The sequence below is a fragment of the Diadema antillarum genome, unplaced genomic scaffold (assembly GCF_040938485.1).
Source record: "Diadema antillarum isolate AM-2024a unplaced genomic scaffold, OU_Dant_1.0 seq00000217_RagTag, whole genome shotgun sequence".
Classification (NCBI taxonomy): domain Eukaryota; kingdom Metazoa; phylum Echinodermata; class Echinoidea; order Diadematoida; family Diadematidae; genus Diadema; species Diadema antillarum.
The window spans coordinates 852,353-876,713 of NW_027271272.1; the positions used below are offsets into that span (position 1 = coordinate 852,353).

At 39.6% G+C, this 24,361-nt stretch overlaps 1 protein-coding gene across 1 annotated transcript in view; it reads right to left on the reverse strand.

Annotated features, from left to right (window-relative positions):
• Nucleotides 1-21,883, reverse strand: part of LOC139729076 (protein DVR-1 homolog) — a 64,059-nt gene extending 42,176 nt beyond the window's left edge. The window contains exon 1 of the mRNA XM_071639999.1: nucleotides 20,811-21,883. Within this exon, the coding sequence (XP_071496100.1) occupies nucleotides 20,811-21,306 (496 nt within the window). The 5' untranslated portion in view covers nucleotides 21,307-21,883. The remainder of the gene's footprint in view (nucleotides 1-20,810) is intronic.
• Between the last annotated feature and the right edge of the window lie 2,478 nt (nucleotides 21,884-24,361).

Genomic DNA, 24,361 nt, shown 5'->3' on the forward strand with positions numbered 1-24,361 from the left:
AGCCTCACGCTTACGTGTATACCGCCATTGCCAACGACCATGCACCAATCTTGAGTTGTGCCTTGAAAAAAACAAAGTAGTGGCAGACACGTGGAGATAAAACAGAATCATTCTAAATTTTGTCGTTGTTTACTTCGAAGAGAACTGAATGCGGATAAACTTAAAAACATTTTCCTCAGTTCCCTCATTGATATACAATATTTACAAGGAATTGGCACCTTCGTCTTCGCGCCCGGATCTTCGCCGAACGAGGCGAGAGTGACAATGATGCGTTCAAACAGGTTCGATGCAAGATATTGAACGAAAAGCAAGCGCGTGGTGATTTTTGAGGGCAGGGCGTTTTCCATTTCCTGTAATTTGCTTTTAGCCCAGAAATGTTTAATTGGCGCATTAGCGGCTCGCATGAGTCACGAATTATGATTAAAGTCTCATCAACTGAGTTCGTTTCCACTGGCGCCAACAGTCTGACGAATCGCCTTTCTGTAGCGGTCTAGGTGAAAAGTCATGTTGATAAGTCCGTGGCTATAGAATCATGTCCCCCTTGCAAACTTTACCGCAAGCAGAGGGGGACACGCCTCCCATTCAAAATGTTGTGAGGTATACAGTATATATTTTATAGGCGTTTATGTTGTTGGGCGTTTTGTGCCAAAAGTGCCATGATAGGAGAAAAACAAACACAACGATGAATGGAGTGATTGTTTCTTCATTTTTTTTTAAAATAGACCTATTGATGTACCTACAAGTTCATTGCGCGGTAACACCGGGTAATGAACTTAGTTGTATAAAATACAATGTTCAGTTAAAAGAAAGATAACCAGAGAAAGAGAGAGCGCGCTCGCGCACGCAACTCTAATGTTTAATGCATAATAAAATAATTTTCAATCTTAACTTTCTTCTCCTATCCTACATGTCCTACATCGACAGTACGGATTTAATACTGAGTCCGTTTTTTACCACAATTAAATAGTAATGCCAATTACAGAAGAAAATACATCTTATAGCCTATAGTGATTATTAACTTTGGTTTGTGGCTATGATGTTCTTGTCATGATGTGGCACCGAGCAAAGGAATGGGAAAACAAAAGAAAGAAACAAACAAATGTAACCACATAGATAGACTGATAAATGAATTGATCAATGAATGTAGCTATAAGACAGAAGAAAAATGAAAGGAAGAAACATAAAGAACGAAAGAACGAACGAAAGAAAGAGGAAAAGAAGCTATTATAAACACACGAGGATGTCATGACTGTTAAGAGTTACTAGCCGTTACAACGCAGTACTCACGAAGAGTGCAAACTTCTATTCGGACATCCATATAGCTAGACCATATACACAGTCACGTGACTTTAACCTCCTCATTGCTATGGACAATGACGTGGTCGTTATGAATCATTCATTGTCAGGCATTGTCAGGGTTGAAATGAGTTTTAGACGAGACCTATACGACAAAAGAGGAAAAAATGGCATACGGTGTTCAGCCACTATGCGTGTGATCGTACTTGAAAAATTAATACCACTATAAAAGACCACTTCCTCACCTCGGCAAAAGAACTAATCCAGATTTGGCTTGTATGTACTCTGGCAGCCTCGCACGGAAAGAAAAAATCAGTATTAATACCGAAGAGAAAGTTCTTCGTGATCTTTCACGGCGGAAGGTTGGAAATATAGACTGTCTTGAATTTGTTTGGAGCGATTGTGAATTGTATGATAAATAATTAGTATAAAACTTCTTACATCAATACGGGGCACAGGGATCACACCTTCAGAATTCACAAAATTCAAAATAACATGCAAAGCAACTGTTGTTCACTATGTTTAAACAAACTGACGAGTTTTCAACAACAATAAAAAACATCTGAACACGTGTTAAAGACCAACGGTAAAATAGGCTACTTACACATTGTTACACGTGTATTGCATGGTGATAAGGCCGTAAGTTCTAATCAATTACGTCGACTATTTCGTTGAAGTGTTAAGTGATTTTGTTGCCGTCCTAAACAGTGTATCTTTTCATGTTTGCTTCGTTTTTTCTATATTACCTTTTGTGCCTTACCTTCAACATTCAGCGATGATTTCTTTTGAAGATAAGATGATTTGATAAGGCGGTTTGCATTCTTTGTCAATTAATTTTTTCTCTTTTCTTTGTTCAATACATTAATCTAAATGGTCTACGATACTACTTTGGGATACCTGCTTTCATACAGTAGCAGCATAAAACCTTTAAACCATTTACAACTTTTAAGTGAGATATAAAGCGTTCACATGAGTTCTAGAAAAACTAGAGACGTGCTTAAAAAAAAAATCACATGCTCATTTCTGTTAACCTATAAGACATGCTCACATCACTTTTTATTCAGTATTTTAGAATCTATCTATATACTGGAAGTTTATGTATTCGGTATAACACAATTATATAAAAATGATATTTCTATTTTCCTCAAGGCTGCTAGGAATTCACTTGACTACTAAACTGCGGACAGTTATACCTGCAGCTGAACTCACATAATTATTCATGACACATTCAAGATTGAATATCATTCAAAAAGCAAAAGAGATGTAAAAGAATCATCTGCAAATATGGACAGATGACTTAGAGTAAATCGCAGGTCGTACAGTGTTGTTCGAATGAAATATCATTTTGATCACTAATCATTGCTTCAGTGTCGAGAAACTTTCAGAAGCAGCAAATTTGTCCTGACTTTAACCGTGAGACTGAAAAATATCTTTTAGTTTCCGAGTTACCTCGCCTCTCTCTTTTTTCTCTTGGACTGGTGAGTGTTTGGTTTACGATTGTGGCGTATGACTGACGTGTGTTGACAAGGTATCCCGCGCAGCGCCAGAAAAATGGTAACACTCTGACAGGGCGGATTTATTTGTGAGGTCTATATTTATATTCGTGTGACACTATTGATTGACGTCTTGAATAACGACTACTCCCCGTCGTTAAAATGAAATGAAAGAAGGTGGGGGGAAAAAAAGATTTGTCCTCAATTTTGACATTTGGCGAACAGGAGCGGGGAAAGTTTGACAGAATTATTAGAAAACCATAAACAAATAATGAAGAGCAGCGAATACCCGGGGATAAGGAATAAGCTGACCTTAACTTCCGGAAGGTCATTGCGGGGGTCGGCGAATGCCAAGTTGCCTTTCTTCGGAATGGCATCTGAAAAGTGTATGGAATGCCATTGGTGCAATTACTCTCTTTCCTATGATGGCACATCCGACTCGAATCGCTTCTGATGTGGCTCGTCATAGTCGCGTTGAATGATTGCGCAAATCAGTTAGAAGGCACAGCTGCGCAGCTGCGACGCATTCTGAGTAGCTTTACGGGCAAGAAAGATGGAAACAACCTGGTAGTCCTTTACTGTTGGATAACTATGAGCATCATTTATGTTTTTGTTCGCTTTATGATTCTATTATGCAGTCAGCAATCTATACTTACTCATAACATTAACTTAGCTGTATCACTTCCGGTTCTATATAGTGAAGAAAGTTTTCAAAAATTCCTTAATTTTGGGGCTTTGCTGAATTGAGATCATTATCACCCTATGGATGCTGCCTGCCAAGTGTCACACACAAACACCACACAAACACACACACATACACGTGCGGCCCCATCACCGGCCACCGGCCCCACGATATTCCACCAACCGGAAGTCTTGCGTCTGCATGATAATTCTTGTTAATTAAAAGGCGGGCTCACAATTTCTTCACTGGGTGACCACGAAAGACATACTTCGGTCAACAGGCAGCAGATACATCCGACTTGGAACTGCGCGCCAAAATTGACAAGTTTAAGGATGTTGGAAGCAATAGTCACACGAAAGGGAATTTCATAGCTCGCAGGGCAATTTCAGGTGAATAAAAGTGATAAGTGAAAAATGACAGACTATTAAACGGATGTTGATAAAGACATCTTAATATCAGTGAGAATGTCTACATATTTTCGATGTCATCAAAATAATATTTCAATGTCGATGTTCTTGTCAAGAAAAAGTGACTTGTCTGATGAAGCTACAACCTCTTTTTCTCAATCTGGGATATTTATTAACTATATCAAACGAATAACATTCATCGAAGCACATAATACACCTTACTATTTCTAGCAAAGCACTTTGAAAAACAGGCAATGAACTGCCGTGATCAAAACATTATGTATCAGGATAACATGTGTCTAAATAGGCACCTGTCCATAAAAACTGGATACTTTGTTCGATTATAATAGTCATACTGCTAATGTATTTTTGTACATAAAATCTTACTATCGCACTTAAAAATAAATGGTAAGTTATCTAAGCTCCACTATATCCCTAACAAAGTGTTGATTTGACTATTTTCCTCTTGAATTAGACTAGAAATATAAACACTCTGAGTCAGTAATATGTTTGGGAAAAACATGACAAATTTACCGAAGAAGACATAATCGACTAAAATGTGGCGTACCATAGAAAATGTGAACTGTCCTCGCATAATGGTTCCTGATAATTACTGTTAAGTACATAGATTAAATGACGTGGATCTCAGTTTCTCAGAAGAAATATTTTAACTTAAATGCCTTGCTATAATCAAATGAATTACCTCTCGTTCTCATTCCTCCTCCAAGGCAGTGGAAGTCAAGAAAACATACCACGAATTCAAATTCGAGGAAATTCAAATTTCGGCCTTATTCGCCAACGACGGGTTTTGTGACGTTGCGGATTACGTCACCAAGCGGCTCACCGTAGAGACGGCAGAATGCCCGTACACACCAATTCGTTCATTGCCATTGGCGGCCTGTTTGCTTACAATGTCAATGACATCTTTTAGGCCTGCTTTGCTTCGTTTTTATGTTTGTTTCTCTGTTTGCTTGCTTCCTGTGTGGTTTTGGTTGCTTAAATGATGGATGCATTATGGACCTGTCAAATTGTTGAAACAGACATGACTTATATCACTGTTTTGCCGAGTTTACTTATAGAATTTTACTGATCTTAAGTTTCCATTGCACCGACTATAATCAATATAAATGAATGAAGAGTATTATCGCAAAACTCCTTTCGTTTTAAGTTGAGATATTTGCGATTAAAGTTGCTCACAAGCAAAAAGATAATCGTAACTTCAAGAATATTCCTTGTTATATGTAACAAGTGAGGTATCACTGGAAAACTTTTAAACTGTAAAATGTTTAAAATGGCCCTCATGTCATTTTGCGATGAAACTCTATTAATATTCCAGGGTTCTCGCCAGGAATTTCCTCATGCTTGTCGGGGAAGACTTTAAATGAATTCCGAAGTTTACGCGGCGGCGCGCAAAGCGCGCAGGGGTGAGTACCGGGAGGGGGGGGGGGGGGAGTTCCCCCCTCCCGCGCAAAGTGCGGAAAACTTTGCAATGTTCAATACAACACTGATAAATCGCCGCTAAAATGCAACTAAATGAGACATTATTTATATTTCTATTTTTATGGGAATGAACTCCATAATGTATTCCCTTGTAAGGTTATCAACCACACAAATGGCTTCCAAGCAGACACATACTCACGCGAGCGATATCGTGGATCTGGTCGTGTTTTGACGCGAGCCCTGTGCGGACATCAACCGTCGTCACTGGCTGGATGTGACAGGCATACACAGGGCGCCCTGCGGAACGGATTAGTGACCGACAGAATCACGAAACTGCCCCAAATCCCAGAAAACGCTGCTTTCTACTTACATCGATTAGCCTATATACCAGTCTCTAGACTTTGACTATAAATCATCATTTTCTTCATTATGTTTCTGTCCTAGTGTGTATTTTATGAGTCGATTGTTTAGCTGTTACTGTTGTGAGTTACTTTTATATTGAAATGAAAATATGAACCGATGCTGATTTCGTTTCTACTAGTAGATCTGCCTTTTGAATTTCACCCCGTATCTCCGTATGTAGTAATCAATGTGACATAGATTTCAGAAAATCGACGCATCCGTCACAAAAAAAAAAATATGGAATGCTAATATCTTTACATGAATAGATATCGGTTTTATGTGAATTCAGGGGAAATTTAATACTTTCTTGATCGAAGCCATGGAAGAAAGAATTTGTGAAGCTTTCTTCAGGATCCTCGAAAATTGTAGGTTTGTTCATTTACAAGTTTTGATAGAATATAGATGGTGTAAATGCGGTTAGGAATGTGTGGCTCTCCCATATCGACGCAGTCCAGTTAAATCGCACATACTACGAAAGACGACGTTCTTTTTATTCGTACCGCGTCGTCACTGTTCAATTAAAGGATCTCTTTCTTAGTGATTTCTTCGTCGTCGTGCAAATCTGATCGGAAATTTGAAGAGGAAAGGTTAAATGACTGTCACCATGTCTGATTCTAAACATTATATTGATCCTGGTGACATCAGTCAAAAATACCGATTCCCTTAACAGCTTAATCTACTTTTAGTAAATGCATTTACAACTGCGATGGCGACAACTACAAAAATCTTGACTGTTGATTGGCTGTCGTCATGGTAACTAAAAAGTGACCAATAAATAAGTCCCATACTACTGCAACTGATGTTGGCCAGTACATGTTGAAACGAAGAATGAGGGTGAAAAGTGTGATGATAATCTTGGTTTGAGTTCTTTTTTTCTTTTTTTTAGGTGGGGGGGGGGTCGATCATTAGATTTAGTGTCAATGAGCTTTGAGGTGTTTTGTGGCCAATTTGAGTCAGAAATACTTGTATACACGTGTCATACATAAACCCCAAATTTTCAATTATTTCTTTACAATCACTTCGCTAGAAATTGATGCGTCATGTTTGATCACGCGGTTAGAAAGGGAGGGGCTTTAAACGAGTATGTGCTTTGTGCTTTTGTGTGTGCTTTTTTTATTTCATCTCTTGCTACTGGCAGTGACTGGGGTCCCAAATTTTTGGCAAACTGCATCAGACTATTAAAGTTCGTGTGTCCTCTTGTGACCCTGTTCATTAGATTTCTTCCATAAGCTGACAAAGAGGTAGGTAACTCATACCTTTCCTCAGAATGATAACACTGGAAACTTCGTTGTGATGAAGGTAGAAGCAATTTAAAAGATTTCCTGTTAATTTATTCAGACCACGAAAAAAAAATCCAGCTTTTAATCTCTGCACATTCTACAGTGACGTGAGTCTAGATTTTCTATTTTTTTATGATAACTCTGAGGTGGTATTACCGTAATATTTCATACAAGATGTTGGAAGACATTATTCTTCAGCCATGCAAAATTTCGTGGCATTTGCAAACGTGATTATGACGACCTTTAATGCACGTGAATCGGATACTGCACTGGATTTTCTGGGTTGTTCGTTTGTTGTTGTTGTTGTTGTTGTTGTTGTTGTTGTTGTTGTTTCTCTCCAGAAATGCGAAATTGAGCTTACGGCCTCGTATAATCATTGCTCAACGACAAAATGCGTCGGGCAAAAAACGGAGACGGATAGATCACTATCAATGACTTCATGAATTCGATGTTATCTATTGGTGAACGGATAGCACGACGACCGGCCTTCTGCCCCTCAGGCTAAAGAACTCCGCGTTATGGCATAGTTAGGATGCCGTGGAAAAAAAAATGACAAAGACCGATTGCTTCATACGTCATTCTCGATAGAAATGTCTGAAGTAATTTTCCGATGAATGCATTACAATGCGCCACAAGGTTTGTTTATTTTTTTCCCCTTCTCAATCTTCCCATTCTCTCTTTTTATCTATCTAACTATCTCGCTCCTCGGTAATAGTCGTAGCGATTTTTTGAAGAGAAATGGGCGAGCTTTTCAATTTGGTGCGTGAAAAGGGGTGAAGGCCTCATTTCATGATCACTTGGTTTTCTTAAATGGGGTGTCATTACTGTCATTACAGTCATTGTGCGATGCGTTTAGGGAGATCTAATCTATAATATTCGCAAACTTAGTGCCCCTCTTTTTAATCATGCCCTCAAATATCAACCAGCTCCCGTTCCAGATTCCGAATCTCCCCCTCCGTCTTGAATCACATTGCGGTGGCTTAAATTCTGTCACTTTCGAGCTCTGCTGGCAGAGCCTACAGTGGTGATATTTAAAAAATTTTTTTAAAGTAAATATAGCATTTCAGCAAACATAGGTCTATATACTGTCACTATAAGAGATCTATGAGCAGATATCAGTCACGTAAATAATCGTTCACTGAATGGTTTATTCTGACACAACTGTAATTCAGATGAAATGATATTAACGAAAGCATCATACAAAAATCAAAGGATTTTATTGGGGGAAATATTTCGCATGGCAAATCCGCGGCTACGGACAGATTTTCACATTATTGTGTTTAAAATTTGATGTTTTAAAGCTACATTTCCAAAGCTTCATAGTAATCACATGGACACTGGTAGCATGCATTGGACCACTTAACTACGATTTTTTTTTTTCAAACTAGAAATTTTGTACAACAGTGCCTTTAAACGTCTATGATTACAGGAATTGGCGTACAAACATTTCTGGTATTGCCGTCACCAAAAGATGAGCACCAAATATCTTCTATTGATATGCTTTATTTCAATTTTTCTGGGTGCTGTAAGGAGACGTCTAGTAGCTCTGACACGAACAAGAACTGAAGATTCGAGCTCGAACGAAACGTTTACATCATGGTCACAGACTGCAACTGCAAAGTGATGCGTTTGTTTTACCACATTTGAATTCGTTCGGTGTCTCAAGGATCTGAAGCCGATAATACACTCTTATAACGCACAGAGAGGGCTTTGCTGAAGGAAACCTATTACCCTTGTCCACGAAAATCGTAATTCTAGTTTAACCCAGTTAGTTCTATGTGCAACCTGGTTGCGTACAACGCTAAAGGCTTTTATCAGGTGGCGGCAACGAGTGGATTGATCGCTAGCATGGTATGTCATGTTCCACACGTTGTTTGGGTGTTGCCAGAACCTGCTTTCCGATCTACGCTGAATACTGCCCCGTATAATTGTATCTCAAGACGGTGGATTGCTATACGGCTACGCATCCACTCTTCAACCACCATATAAAAAGAGAGTAAAGAAAGGATGAAGCGGAAAAAAAAAACACCTCTGTTTAGAAGCCTCTTTAGGGATGAGCTGGTGCGACACAAGTGAAGCTATAGATCACCTATTTGTAGTCCCTTTCGCCTCTACAATAATAGTGTATTCAACTCGGATGATAGTTCGTTCGACCCTACCACCCGCCTGCACGCCCAATCCCCTCCAATCACTACCACTGCGGCTACCACCGTGGACTTTTCGTCCACGTACTTACGTAACAATGCTTCAATAGCGCGTGCATTTAGCGCCGATGCTTTCAAATCCATCTTACGTGTGATACGTAGGTGACAGAGTCAAGTATTATACGCTAGGTAAACCAAAGGCGCCATTGCGAACGACACAGGAATAAGTATGCCATCGCTCCTGGAATAATCAATATTAATCGGCGTGTAGTTTTGAAACTTTGCAAAAACTAATCTATGTAAAGTCTACCATGAACATCTCATATTGAACCTTGCGTCACTTGCTTTCAGACCAATCATGCCAATCACAATGCTTGCAGATTGAATATTAGAAAGAGCATGCAATGACATCATGTCACACCAAAGACGAAAAAAAAATATTATTTCCACAAAAAGCATTGTAGAGAGCATATCTAAAGTGCTTCATACAATTAGTATACAGCCCACATTGCACATACAATGTATCGTCTTAAAGGGGATGGCTAGTAATTGATCAGTGGGAATCAGTGGGAATGCTGGGGGATAATTGTTCCAATTCTTGTGGGATTCATTTAAGAGTACATTATACATCTATTGTTGTGTGAAAATCATTTGCTTCAGAATGGTCTCATATTCAAGCAATGTGCATTTCAATGTTTCCAGGTTAGCATGCCTGTACAGTGACGGGGCGGAGGACTGTTAACGATCAACTGCATATTACTTGAATATGAGACCATTCTGAAGCAAATAATTTTCACACAACAATAGATATATAATGTACTCTTAAATGAATCCCACAAGAATTGGAACAATTATCCCCCAGCATTCCCACTGATTCCCACTGATCAATTACTAGCCATCCCCTTTAACATACATTTAAACTTCAAGTTGATGTGCTCGTTGTCAGCTGTAAAGGTCCAATCTATATATCACACTGAGTTTCCCTCCATTCAGTCTTTCGGATACTTCTAGTGATGTAGCATAATCGGAAGGTATGAAAACATCCTGAGTATATCTGAAATCTGAGGTCGATTAAGTAGGTAACGTTCTTATGATTCTTTCTGCATGTGTCACGAAATAAACCATCGAAGAACAAAGAACATCACCATATCTAATTTGCATATTGATTATGATTGTCACCATGTCCATAGACAGTGCACGGTTATACAGAAATTATCGTTACAACGAAATCGGAAATCAGTCCCCAAAATATCATCTATATTATGATCATACACTCTACTTTTCGGTTATAACGAAATTTCGATAATTGTAACGAAAGAAAACCGCCGGTCCGGAAGACTTCGTTATAACGGAAATACACAGCATTAGGTGAAAACACACGAAATTTAGAATATTCCCATGTGTACAATAATAATCATCGCAATCTTATCATGTGTCAACTTGTCGAAAGGCGTTTGATATTGAGAATTTCTCTGATGTAATCTACACATTTTGGGCATTATGTTCACTGAGACGGTCTAACTTCTCCATTTTTTTTTTAAATTTCAAATTCTCTATCTAAATGAGCAAATCATTTTGTAATTGTATTTTTTAAAGATGATATAATCTTGTGTCACTGCTTTCAGGTTCAAAGGTGAATATTTGTAGTCAGTAGTGATTCCCAATATATTATTTATGTTCTTGTATTAAAACACGATTTACTTGAGGTATCTTAATCAATGGAAGCTATGAAGTCATTATGGCACCGCTTTTCACCTCCCCATCCCCCCCCCCCCCCCGCGACAGTGAAGGGGGGGGGGGGGGTGAAGGGAGAGAGATAATTATAACGCTTATTACGTGACATTTACTATCGGGGATAGCTCTTTTTTTCTTTTAAATTGTCATGACACTCCTTTCGAATTCACAAGAGACCATGAACAAGATGAAAATTACAAACCCCCTATATAAATCTCTTCAACACAAAATATTTTCCATGATAAACGCCCCTCCCCCTTGTGTTCCTGCCTCTTTCGTTTCTCCCTGTGCCTCTCTTACCCCCCTCCCCCACTCCCCCCTCCCCCCCCCCCCTTTCTCCATCGTCAGAGTGGTCTCTGTCTGCGTGCTATGATATGAAATAGAGATTTGATCCACATCGGAGTATAGTCTGCAATAAGAGGCTAGAACAGGAGAAATGGACGCGAACTCCGCTTACAATGCGCGCCTATCAGCGGCTGGCATCTTTGCATCTGAGGTCATCAGTCATCGATACGTTTAAAATAGGAGAAACGCCGGTCGCCATGGCAACGTTAATAGTTGATTGATGACATCACTCCACCGAAGTAACACTCGGCTGTACAATAGGCCGCTTTGTGGCCAAGCGAACATGCATCGGGTTTCAATGACTTTGAGGGTTCGTCTGCATCATGCGCGCCCGCCCCTATCACAGGAACATTGGCCCCTGTGTTGTACCGTGCTGTGTGGTGCGTAATGCAAGTTTACAAGATTTCAAAGTATTCAAAAGTTTAAGGAAGTGGTAATAATCGCTTCTTAATCGCTACCATGAGGTACTAGGCTAGTAGGCCCACTTCCTTTATCTCTCTTACTAAAACTACTAATATTTACACCCACCAAGAATGAATTAATAAAAACTGCCCACGGTGCAATCCCTACTATTCAACCAAATGACTGTCGAAAATTGTGCTATATGTGTACTTTTCATTACTCGGTAAAAGTCACAAAGTGTAACTCATTTCAACAGGGCCATGCACCTCCATCCTTTTCCAACATCGAAACCAACCCATTCTAACCCCATCTAAAAATGCATTTGCTTTCTGAACAATATGCTAAAAATATCAGGTAAATCAAACAGGTTAAAATGTAGATATTATTCTGGATCTGTTTGTATAAAACCTATCCCGATTATCTACTGTTTTACCACTTCCCTTAAAAAATAGTCTTTGTTGTTATCTTTGCTTCGGTTTTGTGTGTTTGTCTGTTTGTTTTGTTTTGCTTTTGAGGTCTGACTACATTTTGTTTAAAATGAAGATATCGTGTCTCCACATAAGCGCATGAGCCCCGGGATGTTTGGCAAAATGAGATTCTACCCGTCATACCTCATTGGCAATTATGTAGTCATGTACTATAGGTGTATGGTGCTTATCGCTGAAGAATGAATATTATAGACTACAGATTATAATCTTTTGATTTTATGTCATGCTTTTGTCCCTATCACTCCATCTGAATCCCATCTCCCTTTGGGAAGAGATGCTTTCGAAAAACATTAGATCACCTTCATATTATGTGCACACATACTACTGGAACTTTTGTCCTACTCTTTAAGGGACGGTCTTTTATTAAGAGGAACCCACAGTCAATCTAATCGATCCCCAACGGTGGCATCAACATAGTCAATCGATTGTAAGCAATAAATAAGTTCATTTGACTTCAACGAATGAAGTAAAATTACACACACAGCATCCAGATGGTTTCAAAAAAACAGAGTTATTAGCTGGTGACCACGTGATATGCAAATGAGATGAGGTAATGACGTCATGGTTCCACAAGTTTCCCCTAATTGACCTACACATATAGGGCCTAATCTTCTCGAAAAGTACTCATTATTGACACGACAATGAATAGAAAAGGTTGTTGTTATCCTCCTCACGAAATTATTGTGGTGTTGCAATATAGCCATGGAGCTGTAGCTCCATGCAATAGCTTAGCAATTACGACTTAAAGGGTGAAGATGTCGTAGTTTACCTGAATAATAATTGAAGAGTTTGTTCGCAAAAACCGATCAGTCCATTTTTGAAGATTTCGAAGTACGGTCTCTGTCATAAAGTACAAAATAATACCTTTTGAATGATATATTGGTCACTACACATAAAGGTACATTTTTGAATTTATGGTCAAAAGAAGCAATTTTTTTATTATTCTCTTTATTTTTCTTGACCTTTAATCGCAAATATCTCCATTTGGCAAATATGGACTTATATGGACACTTCAATTGGTCAAAGCATAATTTTGCAGGATATAATTATTTTTGTGCACGAGCAAATGAAAGGCAGGCGAGTTGGTGTTGTTATCACCTGAACTAACGCGCGGATAAGATTGAAACCAAAATCGATGGTGGGGGCAGGTGAATGAAATCCACAACTATCTTTGTCACTACTATCATTTCAGCTGTCTTATTCCAGTCTATTTACCACTCTCGACTTGAACATGGAGCCGGAACTGCAATTCAATTAAGTCAAAGACGCTCCGCAATCTCGACGTTATTTTGATACTTGTGTTCTTACACCTGTAAGTCTTTATAATTTATCATCATTCTATTGTCCGCCATGTAGCTGGACTTGTCGCTCCGTATCTTTTCATTACCTTTACATAAAAACAGCCACCACGCAACAATATAGCGTCTGTATGTCGTCGCTCCAGTGGATGTTCTCGAAACACAATATTTGAAGCTCCTTGATTGTGTAAGAGGTTGACGACAGACCATCAGCCGGACCATTACACATGTGCATGAAATGCCTCACGAGTTTTGGCGAGTTTTAATAGATTTTTGACGAAATGAAGACGTACATAAGGCATGTCCCTGCGTTACACAGTGATAACACTTATCATAGGTTGGCAAGAACTCAAAATTTTATCTCGAAAAAGGTAAACAACATGGCCATATCATGGCCCCCCGCTAGCACGACGATGCTACTCCGTCATGTTTCGCGAAGCACTTGTGAAAATTAATTTTGATTAATTGCAAAAACGACATTCGCAGTAGCAGAGCCAACAACAAGGGCTCAACAACAACATCAACAACAATACACAACAAAGGGAATGGATATTTCATATTACTGTATTCAGCAAGATGCATATGAATACCATGGATGATTGTGTGTGAGTTTGTGAAGGGGGAGCATCGAATGTTATGCATGTTCTCGATAACTGTCTTATATGATCAAGCTGTTTTACTTGGTGATCAGGGAGTTGAAAGAAAGATTGACGTATTGGTTCTTTATACGTTGACATGAAGTAGAAGTATGGGGGGGGGGGGTAATAGGGTGGTGACGAGGGAGGGGGAGTGACAATGAAAGTTTGATCCTTCTGTTTTCTGTTGGACTTTTGTGCTTGTTGGCTTTGTGTCATTTATTAGTCAGAGGGTGTTGTGTTTGATTCTTTTTCCTTTAACTTTCCAACTTGGTATAAATTGATACATCGTCATGAGACCGAAATACACGTTCAGTATGTTTTTAAGTGAATCAGTGCATTCAAATAGCTGAAACGTAATTTTTCCACGAACGATTTTTTTTTTCATTATTGTTTTTACTTGATATTGCAAGCTTAGCCCACTGTGCAGTGTAACATGCTATCGTCCTTCAATTTGAGCTGTGATTCCTTTATGTAGAATACTGGTAGGAACAAAAAAAATCAACATAACATCAAACGAAAATTGTGTAATTCCTGTCGATTGTCATTAAGTAAAGAGCACCTTGATCTAAATTTGCAGTCTGTTATTTTCATTGACCATTCACATCATTATTTTTTTTTATTAAATGAGGATTGCTCCCCTTCAGGAAAGATGACTTAAAAACTCGTTGAAAAAAGCGTATGAAACTAAACCAACTATAAATGGTGCACTAGCTGTTTATCCGTATAACCAGTCTTCCAGTAAATGAAATTACTGTACCACTACGTTACGCAGAACACTCCGTTTGTGATTCCGAAGGCCGTGCATTTTTGTGCAACACGCACTACAGGCAGTGAGTGTGTATGTGTGTGTATGTGTCTCTCGGGTCTAGTACTTTTCGTGAGGATACGCTACTAACTTGGTGTGGGGAAAAAAAAGATAACAGCCATACATTGAAATATCATATCCATGCGAATTTTTCCCTCGGCTTTGACCTGCACGTGTCTGGGGACAATTCGGGCTTGCGACAAACCGTCGACCCGTTCGTAAACAAGTCGTCAGTGAGTTTAGAGACAGCTGGTAAAACGAATAAATACAGACGGACTGGATAGCGCTTTGTTTCGGAGTACACATACACTCAGGGAAAAGTATATTCCAAGACATTGCTGCACTTCTAAACGGACTGGTATCTATACCGTGGAAGTATAACAGTTAGCTCCCTGTTTATACTGTGTAATGAACACATGATTTAGGTTGGCCTATATGAAATATAACGTGTGATGCAAACACACATTAATTAACACTCCATTAGACGTAATTATGCTGGAAGCAATTGTCAATTTGATTACGTTAGATTCCTCTTTCTGTTGATGTACAGCAATAACAGCGGTGGTAGAGACATCATACGTGTTGTGGCTCCATTGTATGTGGTAGTATCAGTATAATACAGAGTTTGACCATAGTTATCATGGGCCTATAGTATAGGTCTGTAATACAGGGTTGTAGTAAGAGCAAGAGCAGCATACGAGTACATGTAGTTGTAGCAGTTGTCATGGTTGTACGCCTACACTGTAAAAACATCGGTGTTAGATTTAACACCACGGGTGTTAAAATGCACTGTGATGGTGTTGAAAAGTGTTCACCTGACACTTCGTGGTGTTAATTTGACACTGTACCTGGTGTTATTTTGACACTGTACTGGTGTTAATTCAAAAATGACACCACATGGTGTTGATTTGATATTTGTTGGTGTTAATATCAATGGTTTAACACCCGTCCAGCTTCAATAAGAGACCACACCAGCTGGTGTTACTTTGGTGTAAATTTATTTTCACATTTTTTTCAAAAATCTAGCATTTTAATGTAAAATTCTTGATCGTCTTGTTAAAATTAAAAATCAACAAGAAGTGCAGTTACTAAGAAACTCTTCAAAAAACAGTTTAAAATTTGGAAATGACACCCGGAGGTGTTAATTTAACACCATAAATGAGCACCGAAAATTTAACACCAGCTCGGTGTTCACTATTTAACACCGGACTTTTTGCAGTGTATAGTAGAGCCTAGTTGTAGTAGGCCTAGTATAAAGTAGTAGCAGCAGCAGCAGTAGAATAATAGTGCAATAGCAGTATAGAAGCCGCAAGCATGGTAAGCGTAAAGATAAAAGTAGTAAAGTTATTTGAAGGAGGTGGGCACTTGTGGGGGTGCCATGAGGAAAAAAAGAAAATGAAGGAGGTTGCAGTACACCCATAGGGTCAAACTCAACTAGGTGAAGCGTTGTTTGTAATACAGTTCAACCGTTAGAATCCTCCTTTGATATTCAGCTACAGCCACATTCGACACTTGTTAGGCCGACAGTGAGTGTACCCCACGGTTACAGATTACGTCAGTCTCTTTGATTGACGGTGAGCGATTTCTAAAATAATGATTGACATAAGTACGAAAACGATATTGACCATTATTCATTTTTTTTTTCGAAATGCCCTATTTATACTTGTCAGCATCGTGGATATTTAGTTTACGTCATCAGCTCAACTCTCCGCCAGTGCTCAATTTCTGGTTCTAAAAGATTTCTTAACAATGCCTCCTACATCTTTACTGTCATAAATGTATTATCTGTAAGGATTATACTCGTCAGTGCCCTGCCTATATATAGGCAATATCAGTGGAACTCCATTGAGACGTTGTCACAGTTGTGGCCGCAATGGGAGCAGTGCGTGAAGCTTGTAACTCACTGCATTATCATATACCTCTGCAAATGGGAAGCACGGTATTCGGTATTGCACTATCAAAATGAAATGATGCAGACTCTTTAACAACAATGGCAAGGATAAGGATGAAATCAACGAGTATCCAACTCTCCCTAGCATGACATTGCCTCTGAAATTAATATCTAATACAACGACCTTATTTTGTAACCTTTCACCAGGGAGGTCTTCCACCTCCCTGTTTTCACCTACAGCCATTCGCAGAGTTTGTAATTGTTTGTTTGTTTGTTTGTTTGTTTGTTTGTTTGTTTGTTTGTTTGTTTGTTTGTTTGTTTGTTTAACATAGAGATTTGGAAGGAGGAGTATGCCTATGTCTCAAATGATATCTCTTGGGTATTGCAGTAGTATTGGCCATAGTGATATAGTCAGGTGGTAGTAGTAGAAGTTATGGCGTGGTCGTAGTAGTAGTAGTAGTAGTAGTAGTAGTAGTAGTAGTAGTAGTAGAAGCGACACCTGCCAAGTTCCGTTGATATCACATGTATTATTATTACTATCATCTCAGTATGTTTTCCTTTCCACTTTATCATTCATTCGTCTTAACTTTTATCGCAGTATATCTCAATCCGCAAGATAAGTATAATCACGTGTAAATGATATTGGTCATCAACAGATGCTTTGTCATTTACAATAGACACACTAATACCGCGCACTGATTACCACTTTGCATTCGGGAAGCTGGGGGTCCTATACCACAAGATGCTTTGCGGGATTTTAGGGTCTCATTTGGAATGGATCGATCCTATATAAAAGGGAGTCTTAATTCAAAACTGAGACTGATATTAGATGAAATCGGTCATGGAAATTCTAAGCGCTGTTACGAAAGGGAACAGTTTGAAAAGCAAAACTTTACTTCTGAAATTTTAGTTAAGTAGCTGAAAATATCATTCTGCAATTGAAATATCCGTCCTGGCCATTTTGATGGGCTTACCTACTATACAGCTGAGCTGATATCCCAGCTTGTTGAGTAGATATCATGCCATAGGGCCTGTATTCTTTAAATTTGTCTGACATTTAACGAATGGAACCCTCTATCGCTTTCCAAGTTTTTCTCTGTCTACTTTAAGGTGAATGACGCGTACAGAAATATGCCCGATATTTTTTGAGAGGAGTTGATCTGCAACCATGTATCGTTCCACAGATCTATGAAACTTAGAAATTTTTTGAAGACAGTTAAAGGAAAACAAAACCCAAGAGAACTGTGGATTGAGTGAAAGCAGCAACATTAGTAGAACACATTAGTGAAAGTTTGAGGAAAATCGGACAATCGACGCAAAAGTTATGACTTTTTAAAGTTTTTGTGTTGGAACCGCTGGATGACATGGATGAGGAGACTACTTGAGATTATGACGTATGTGGACAACAATTATAAAGAAAATATAAAGAAAATTAAACATGATTTCACTTTTCTGGCATAAAGAAAGAGCACTTGACTAACCGCTTTCAGAAAGCAGGGGGAATAATTACTACCCTTAGCATCATGTGTCAGTATCACGTTGATGGAATGTGTAATTTTCATGAAAAATGATTTTTTTTTAAAATTCACTTTTGCATCAATTGTCCAATTTTCCTCAAAGTTTCACTGATGCGTTCTACTAATGTTGCTGCTTTCACTCAATCCACATTTCTCTTTGGGGTTTGGTTTACTTTAATGAGTACGTCGGAGTCACATGCATTGGCCAGCACGACCCTTATGAGATGCCATGCGAGAGGCGTGTCAGACAGCAATACGAACACGCCGATAGTTATAGCTCCTACACAATTAAATTTGGCTAAGATTCTCCGATCTATTATGCCTTTGTTTTGTCACGTACACAAGGTGCATAAAGTAATTTTCCAAGTACAATCCCCCTCCTCCCTCCGTTTCTCTCTCTCCCTCTCTCTCTCTCTTTCTCTCTCAACCTATTGGAAAACCATCGAAAAGTACTTGGAATATAGCCAACTGAAGAAGAAAAAAAAATCAACAAATTGGCTAGCTTCTTCAGAGCAGGTTCGCTTTTAAGTTAAAGGGTGGTATTGCAGAACGGACTTCAAGATGCGCTAACTATTTCATGCCTCGAAATGCTAAGATATACGCTGCAATGTGAAGCTCCTTGTTAAAACCAAATATATTTTCATTGTACATTACTGCTATCATTATTTTCATCATAGCTCAACAAACAAGTGAGTAAATACAGAGAAAAAAAAACCACACACACAGTTGACCTAAAATGCTAAAAGTTGGCATTACTATTGTAAATATACAATGCTGGAAAGTAACAGTCGATTTTTGTATCCATCCTTATAATACTATGTTATTATTTTGATGCTACAAAATGCAATAAATTCTAGATTCAGAAGAATTTTGCATTTAGGGTGATGCAACCATAAATGTAAGAATGTTGCAGATAATAATCCCATCAACAAACAACGGCAATGAGAGCAAAAATCCTCCTGAATTTCATCAAAGTTCTTAGAGATCTATAATGTGGATTTGCAACATACATTGCTCAATCGTCATTTTGGTCATGACTTGTCACTTCTTGAGACCAAACATGACATTTTGTGTGTATACGTGTGTATATGTGTGTATTTTTGCGTGATTTCAAACTTTTGATTTCTTTCCTATCTTTACTTTAAGTGCATGCTCGATTTCTTGGTTGGGACAGGATAAGTCTTTTATGTTTACAAGTGAAAACCTGCGAAACCTCACCAGAGCGGGGCTATACTGTATACCACCAGTCCATGGTTCGTAACGCTTCTCTATATACGACCCACGGTTCGTGTGGTATGACATGCTCTGATGGCAAACCGAGTTATCAAACAATGAAGAAAGTGGCGTTCTGTTGTGTACATCGTTTTCATCAATACATGGGACTGCATTGATTATCTCGTCTATACTGCGGTGCTCATTCTTCGTCTTCTCCTGTAATCTCCAAAGCATTGTGTAGCCTAATACGAAGATTAACTTAGTCTGTATGCTATAATGATATGCAAGGTGGAGACAGGATCAAATTCATTTAGCAGTTAAAGTTGATAAGATTTGTTAAAATATATTCAGGGAGTTTTAGTGAAATGCAGATTGATCCCACTGACAGATCATCAAAACTGTGTGATCACTGAAACGCTAATATGCTCCATTACCTGGCCATAATGAGATATAAAGTGATTTCAACCAGGTATCTAAGAGGTATCCGCAATATTTTAAAGCAAGGCCTCTAATGAATCGGTATTCCACAAAACCTGATATTTCCCCGAGTTGTATCGTAATGATACTGGTAAACTACACTGAATAAATTCTCATGGCGTTTATAGTAGTTGTTATACATCGACATTGTTTTATCAACAAAAGGCACTCCTCAGACGTTCTGCACACGTCTTTTTGATTTCAATGTGGATGTAATTCACGTGTGTATGGACCGCCTTTCACTTGTTACCCATATTGTGTGTGACTGTGGGGTTGCTACTAAAACGCACGCGTGTGAGCCAACAAAAAACAACAACAAACAAACAAACAAACAATCGCGTATAGAACGTTTAAGAATTGAAGTAGAACTCGTTTTCATCTTAAATTTTTGCTTTACTCCTTCTTTTTCTCGTCTTCCTCTAAGGTGAAACAGAGCACCTGAAAGTGAAGTGTTCGCATTGCGTCTGGGACCAGTTTCGCAAACTTATAGTCAATTTCTCTGAACTTACGACGATTGGACGTAATGTTGTCTTGAATCGGCGTCATCTACATAATTTAATTTGATATGACTATTTAAAGCACCTTTTGCAGCTCAATAATGGGCTGGTGAAAATAAAAATCACCATTCAAAAAAGACAGACGTATTCAGTACACATGAGTTTCCCAAGCTGACCGGCTTGGGTGGGTTAGAAAAGATGCCAATTCACTTTGGCGTGTCACATACCTGAAAATAAATGAAGGAGGAATTTTAGAGGAAGTCTACCTCTTGCATTTATACGACACAATTGCACAAAACAGACAACACATGAACAAACAAGTTCTTAAAGACAAATGATAATTGTGAAAGAAATCATACCAGGTAAACTCATGATCGTATCTGCTTGAGTCACGGCCTGAACTTCGTTCCTCGTGTAGTTGAAACCCGTTCCAGACATGACTCGTCCGAGTCTGCCTGCGTCGGGCGAGTTGTATATGGCATTGGAGAAGCCATCGCTGCCCCCGTCCATCCCGCCGTTCTCCGAATCCGCGTCGGCGTTCAAGGAGCGGTACAGCTCCATCATAAACAGCGGGGCCGAGTGATTGTGGCCCCCGCGAAGCGCCGGCGGACGCGGCCGGTGCTGGAGGCCCAATATGTTGAGGATTTCCTGCTGGAGTTCGTTGCGTTCCCACGTGCTCATGCGCGACGTCGACCGCTCGCCGGCATCGCGCCGCGATCGCGAAAGATCGAGGGTGTCGTCGTCGCTGGCGTAAAAAACGTCCCAGCCGAGCCCCGGCACGAAGAGGAGGCTGAGGAGGACGACGTACCTGGCCGTAGTGGATAGATCCATGTTAGTTCTCCTAAGGTATTCCATGACTGTGTGAGTAGATACAGACGGTTACCGCGGGAGCCCTATCTGGGAGACGCTCTGTCTCGAATGAATAGCTAGGTGTCAATCACCTATGAGTGTGTCACGCTGGTTTTTTCCCCCTGGCACAGAACTCACGCAGGTTTTGTCCTGCGAACTTATTATTAATCACAAGGGTTACCCTTCGCGACAGGGAGCCAACTCCACGAAAAGTTGTGGCAATTTCCCGATGAATGAATTCTTTTTCCGTGAACTTCGCCTTTTCTTGTTTCTCCTCCACTGCAAAGGCGCTAATAACTCTCGAATCCGTCCGTGCGACGGTGTTGACTTTAAAGCCCAATTTTCCTCCGGCTAAACCCTCCCTTACATCGCGGATAGTACACGCCACGCTAGACTGGGCACTAAAAAGAGATACCTTTTTCCTCCTCTCCACCTTGTCACTCCTTTATTTTCACCTCTCTGCTTGATTGCGTTGACTTGTTTTCTTGCTAGTGACTTCTCCCAATCCCCCCTGCAAGTCGCCCCCAAAACTCCTCCGCGAAAGAAAACTCCCGAGGTGACACAAAGCTGTTACCGGACTCGTCCGCTGCTTTCTCCGAAGTGAGCAAAGCCAGCATGCTCCCCGTATCACGGTCTCCCCTTATTCGGCCGCTAAAGCCTTTGCTCCCCCTATTGTTAGATCGCCGCGATGAAACGAAGAAGAAGAAGAAGAAGAAGAAGGGGAAAAAAAGTCTTGAAAGGGTTTGTGGATAAGTCGGTCTCGGTGGTTTATCTAACAACTTCTTAGCGAAGCCTTACCACCGTATTTTGTCGTGTTGTTTTTTCTTTTCTTTTCTTTTCTCCCACGAACTACTAATACCCCTTTGTGAATATTTCTTCCACTGAAGCGTGACTTGCGTTAAAAAAAAAAAGAAGAAGACAAAATGCCAGCGCTTCTTCTCCCTCCGTCTCTCCCTATTTCCTCCCTTCCTTCCTCCCTTCTCTGGGGAGAGGGGATGCTTCAGAAATCGCGACAGGACGATGTCCAGAGATCCTCCTGACCGCTGGCCGCTTGGCTGGCCGACTGGCTGGCTGGTTTTACTGGCTGGCTCTCCTCTGGTCGCAGGAAGACGGAAGGCTGTTGTTTGTCTAGCGAGGCGAGATGGCGAGAATTGACTTGGCGTGTATTCCGGAAGCTGCACCGTTCTCGTATGTTTCTTACCACTCAAGTTGTTTCCCCACCCCTATCCAGAACCCCAGACCCCTCCCCCCTCTGTACTTTCTCTCCTTCCTTCGACCCCGTCCCCATCACCTTCCCCTACCCCCCCCCCCCCTTCTGTGGCTGATCCATCATGAATTTTGAACACTCCTGTATGTTCCTCGTTGTGGGGAAGCACATATCTGCGAACTTGTTTCGTGACGACCTCATGACAGAGTCAGCATTATTACTTGTAAACATGATATCCCATAATATCAAGTAGAAATTCAACAACATTCACTCGAGAGACAGTGCAATTCTTCAATAAGTTTGTGGTGAATGTTAAAAGCAGTACTAATACAATTGGGATAATTTTCGACCTTTAAAATATTGTTTGCAGCACTTATAATGAATTCAATAAGGATAAGGATGGTGATGATGCTGATAATGATGATAATAATAATAATAATAATAATAATAATAATGATAATAATAATAATAATAATAATGATAATAATAGTAATAGTAATATTAATCGTACGATTATGATAAGGATATTAATGATTATATTGGTAATGACGATAAATGCCATAATCTCCGATGTTGTCATCAGTGACGTCGACATTGTCGTTGCGATCATCGTTTTCAATCAAGAATGGTTGTAACACGCCCTTGTGCAAGAATGGACACATCGTGCAGGATTTGAACTCGGAAACTCTAATTCAGGGCTCCAAGGCGCTTTACACCGCACCGAAGTGGTACCTCAATCAGGGTACGCCTGTCTCGGACATCGATGGAAAGACGGATGATTCTCCTGTTTTCAGAAAATCTTCAGGGGAAATTATTTTATCACATCTTCAATGTCATTAAAAACATGCATTTAAGACGTAAACAGAATAGATCACGCACACTTTTCTATCCTTATTAACTTTGACTTTCTAGCCTTAGTTGACTTGCACTATATTAACACAAAAGCAAGCAAGCAAGCAACAAACAAACAAACGAACGAACAAACAAACAAACAAACAAATAAGCAGAAAAGTTTGTGGAGATGATTTGGATTTACACTATACCTCTTGAAGATTTGTAGCCAGCGAGGGGACAGGGCATGGTTCAGAGAGGGAGTAGAAAATAATACAAGTCACTGACTGTTTTCCCGCCAGTAATTGGTCAGGCAGACAGCTTCCTCCGGGCCTTCAAACATTTGTTCATTTTTCCCCCCTCAAAACATCGTGCAAGCATTAAAGCCCGGTAGTCGCGCGGTGAGCTGTAATTGTCGGTCCCGTCTATCGAGTTTGCTGTAATGTCTTCTTTGTTTTGTTTCGCGCGTCTCTCTGACTGCGTTCTATCACTTGCTTTATTTCTGCTCAGCTCAGACGGCCGAGGTTATTCACCGGCAAAGTTTAACACACCGCAGAACACGAATAACGTCGCGCTGTCGGCCGAAACCAGAATATTCGCGCGAGACAGAAACTGAAATAGTATCCAATATAGGCCTATATCGTGATGTTGAGAAGCGGAGCAATGACTTGATAATATACACTATACATTTTCACACCTGACTACTTTAATGTTGATTTTAATGAATAGAGTAAATTAAAAAAGAGAGACTAATAGAAATTTAAAACAAATTGGACATGAAGTAAAAAAAAAAGTGACATTTTAATTCTTATACCTTTGTTTTCACAGAATAGTGATAATTTCGTTGCAACAGCACAATATATACACCAAATTGAAATATGTGAACTCAGAACAACTCCACCGATTCGTTAGTAAAAATATCATGAAAATCATATTACCTATGTTTAATAGGGAGTATCAGCTATTCTATATTTATTATTTTGTAGCTTGTTTCTTTTTTTTCCTTCATAAGCTGCATCAATA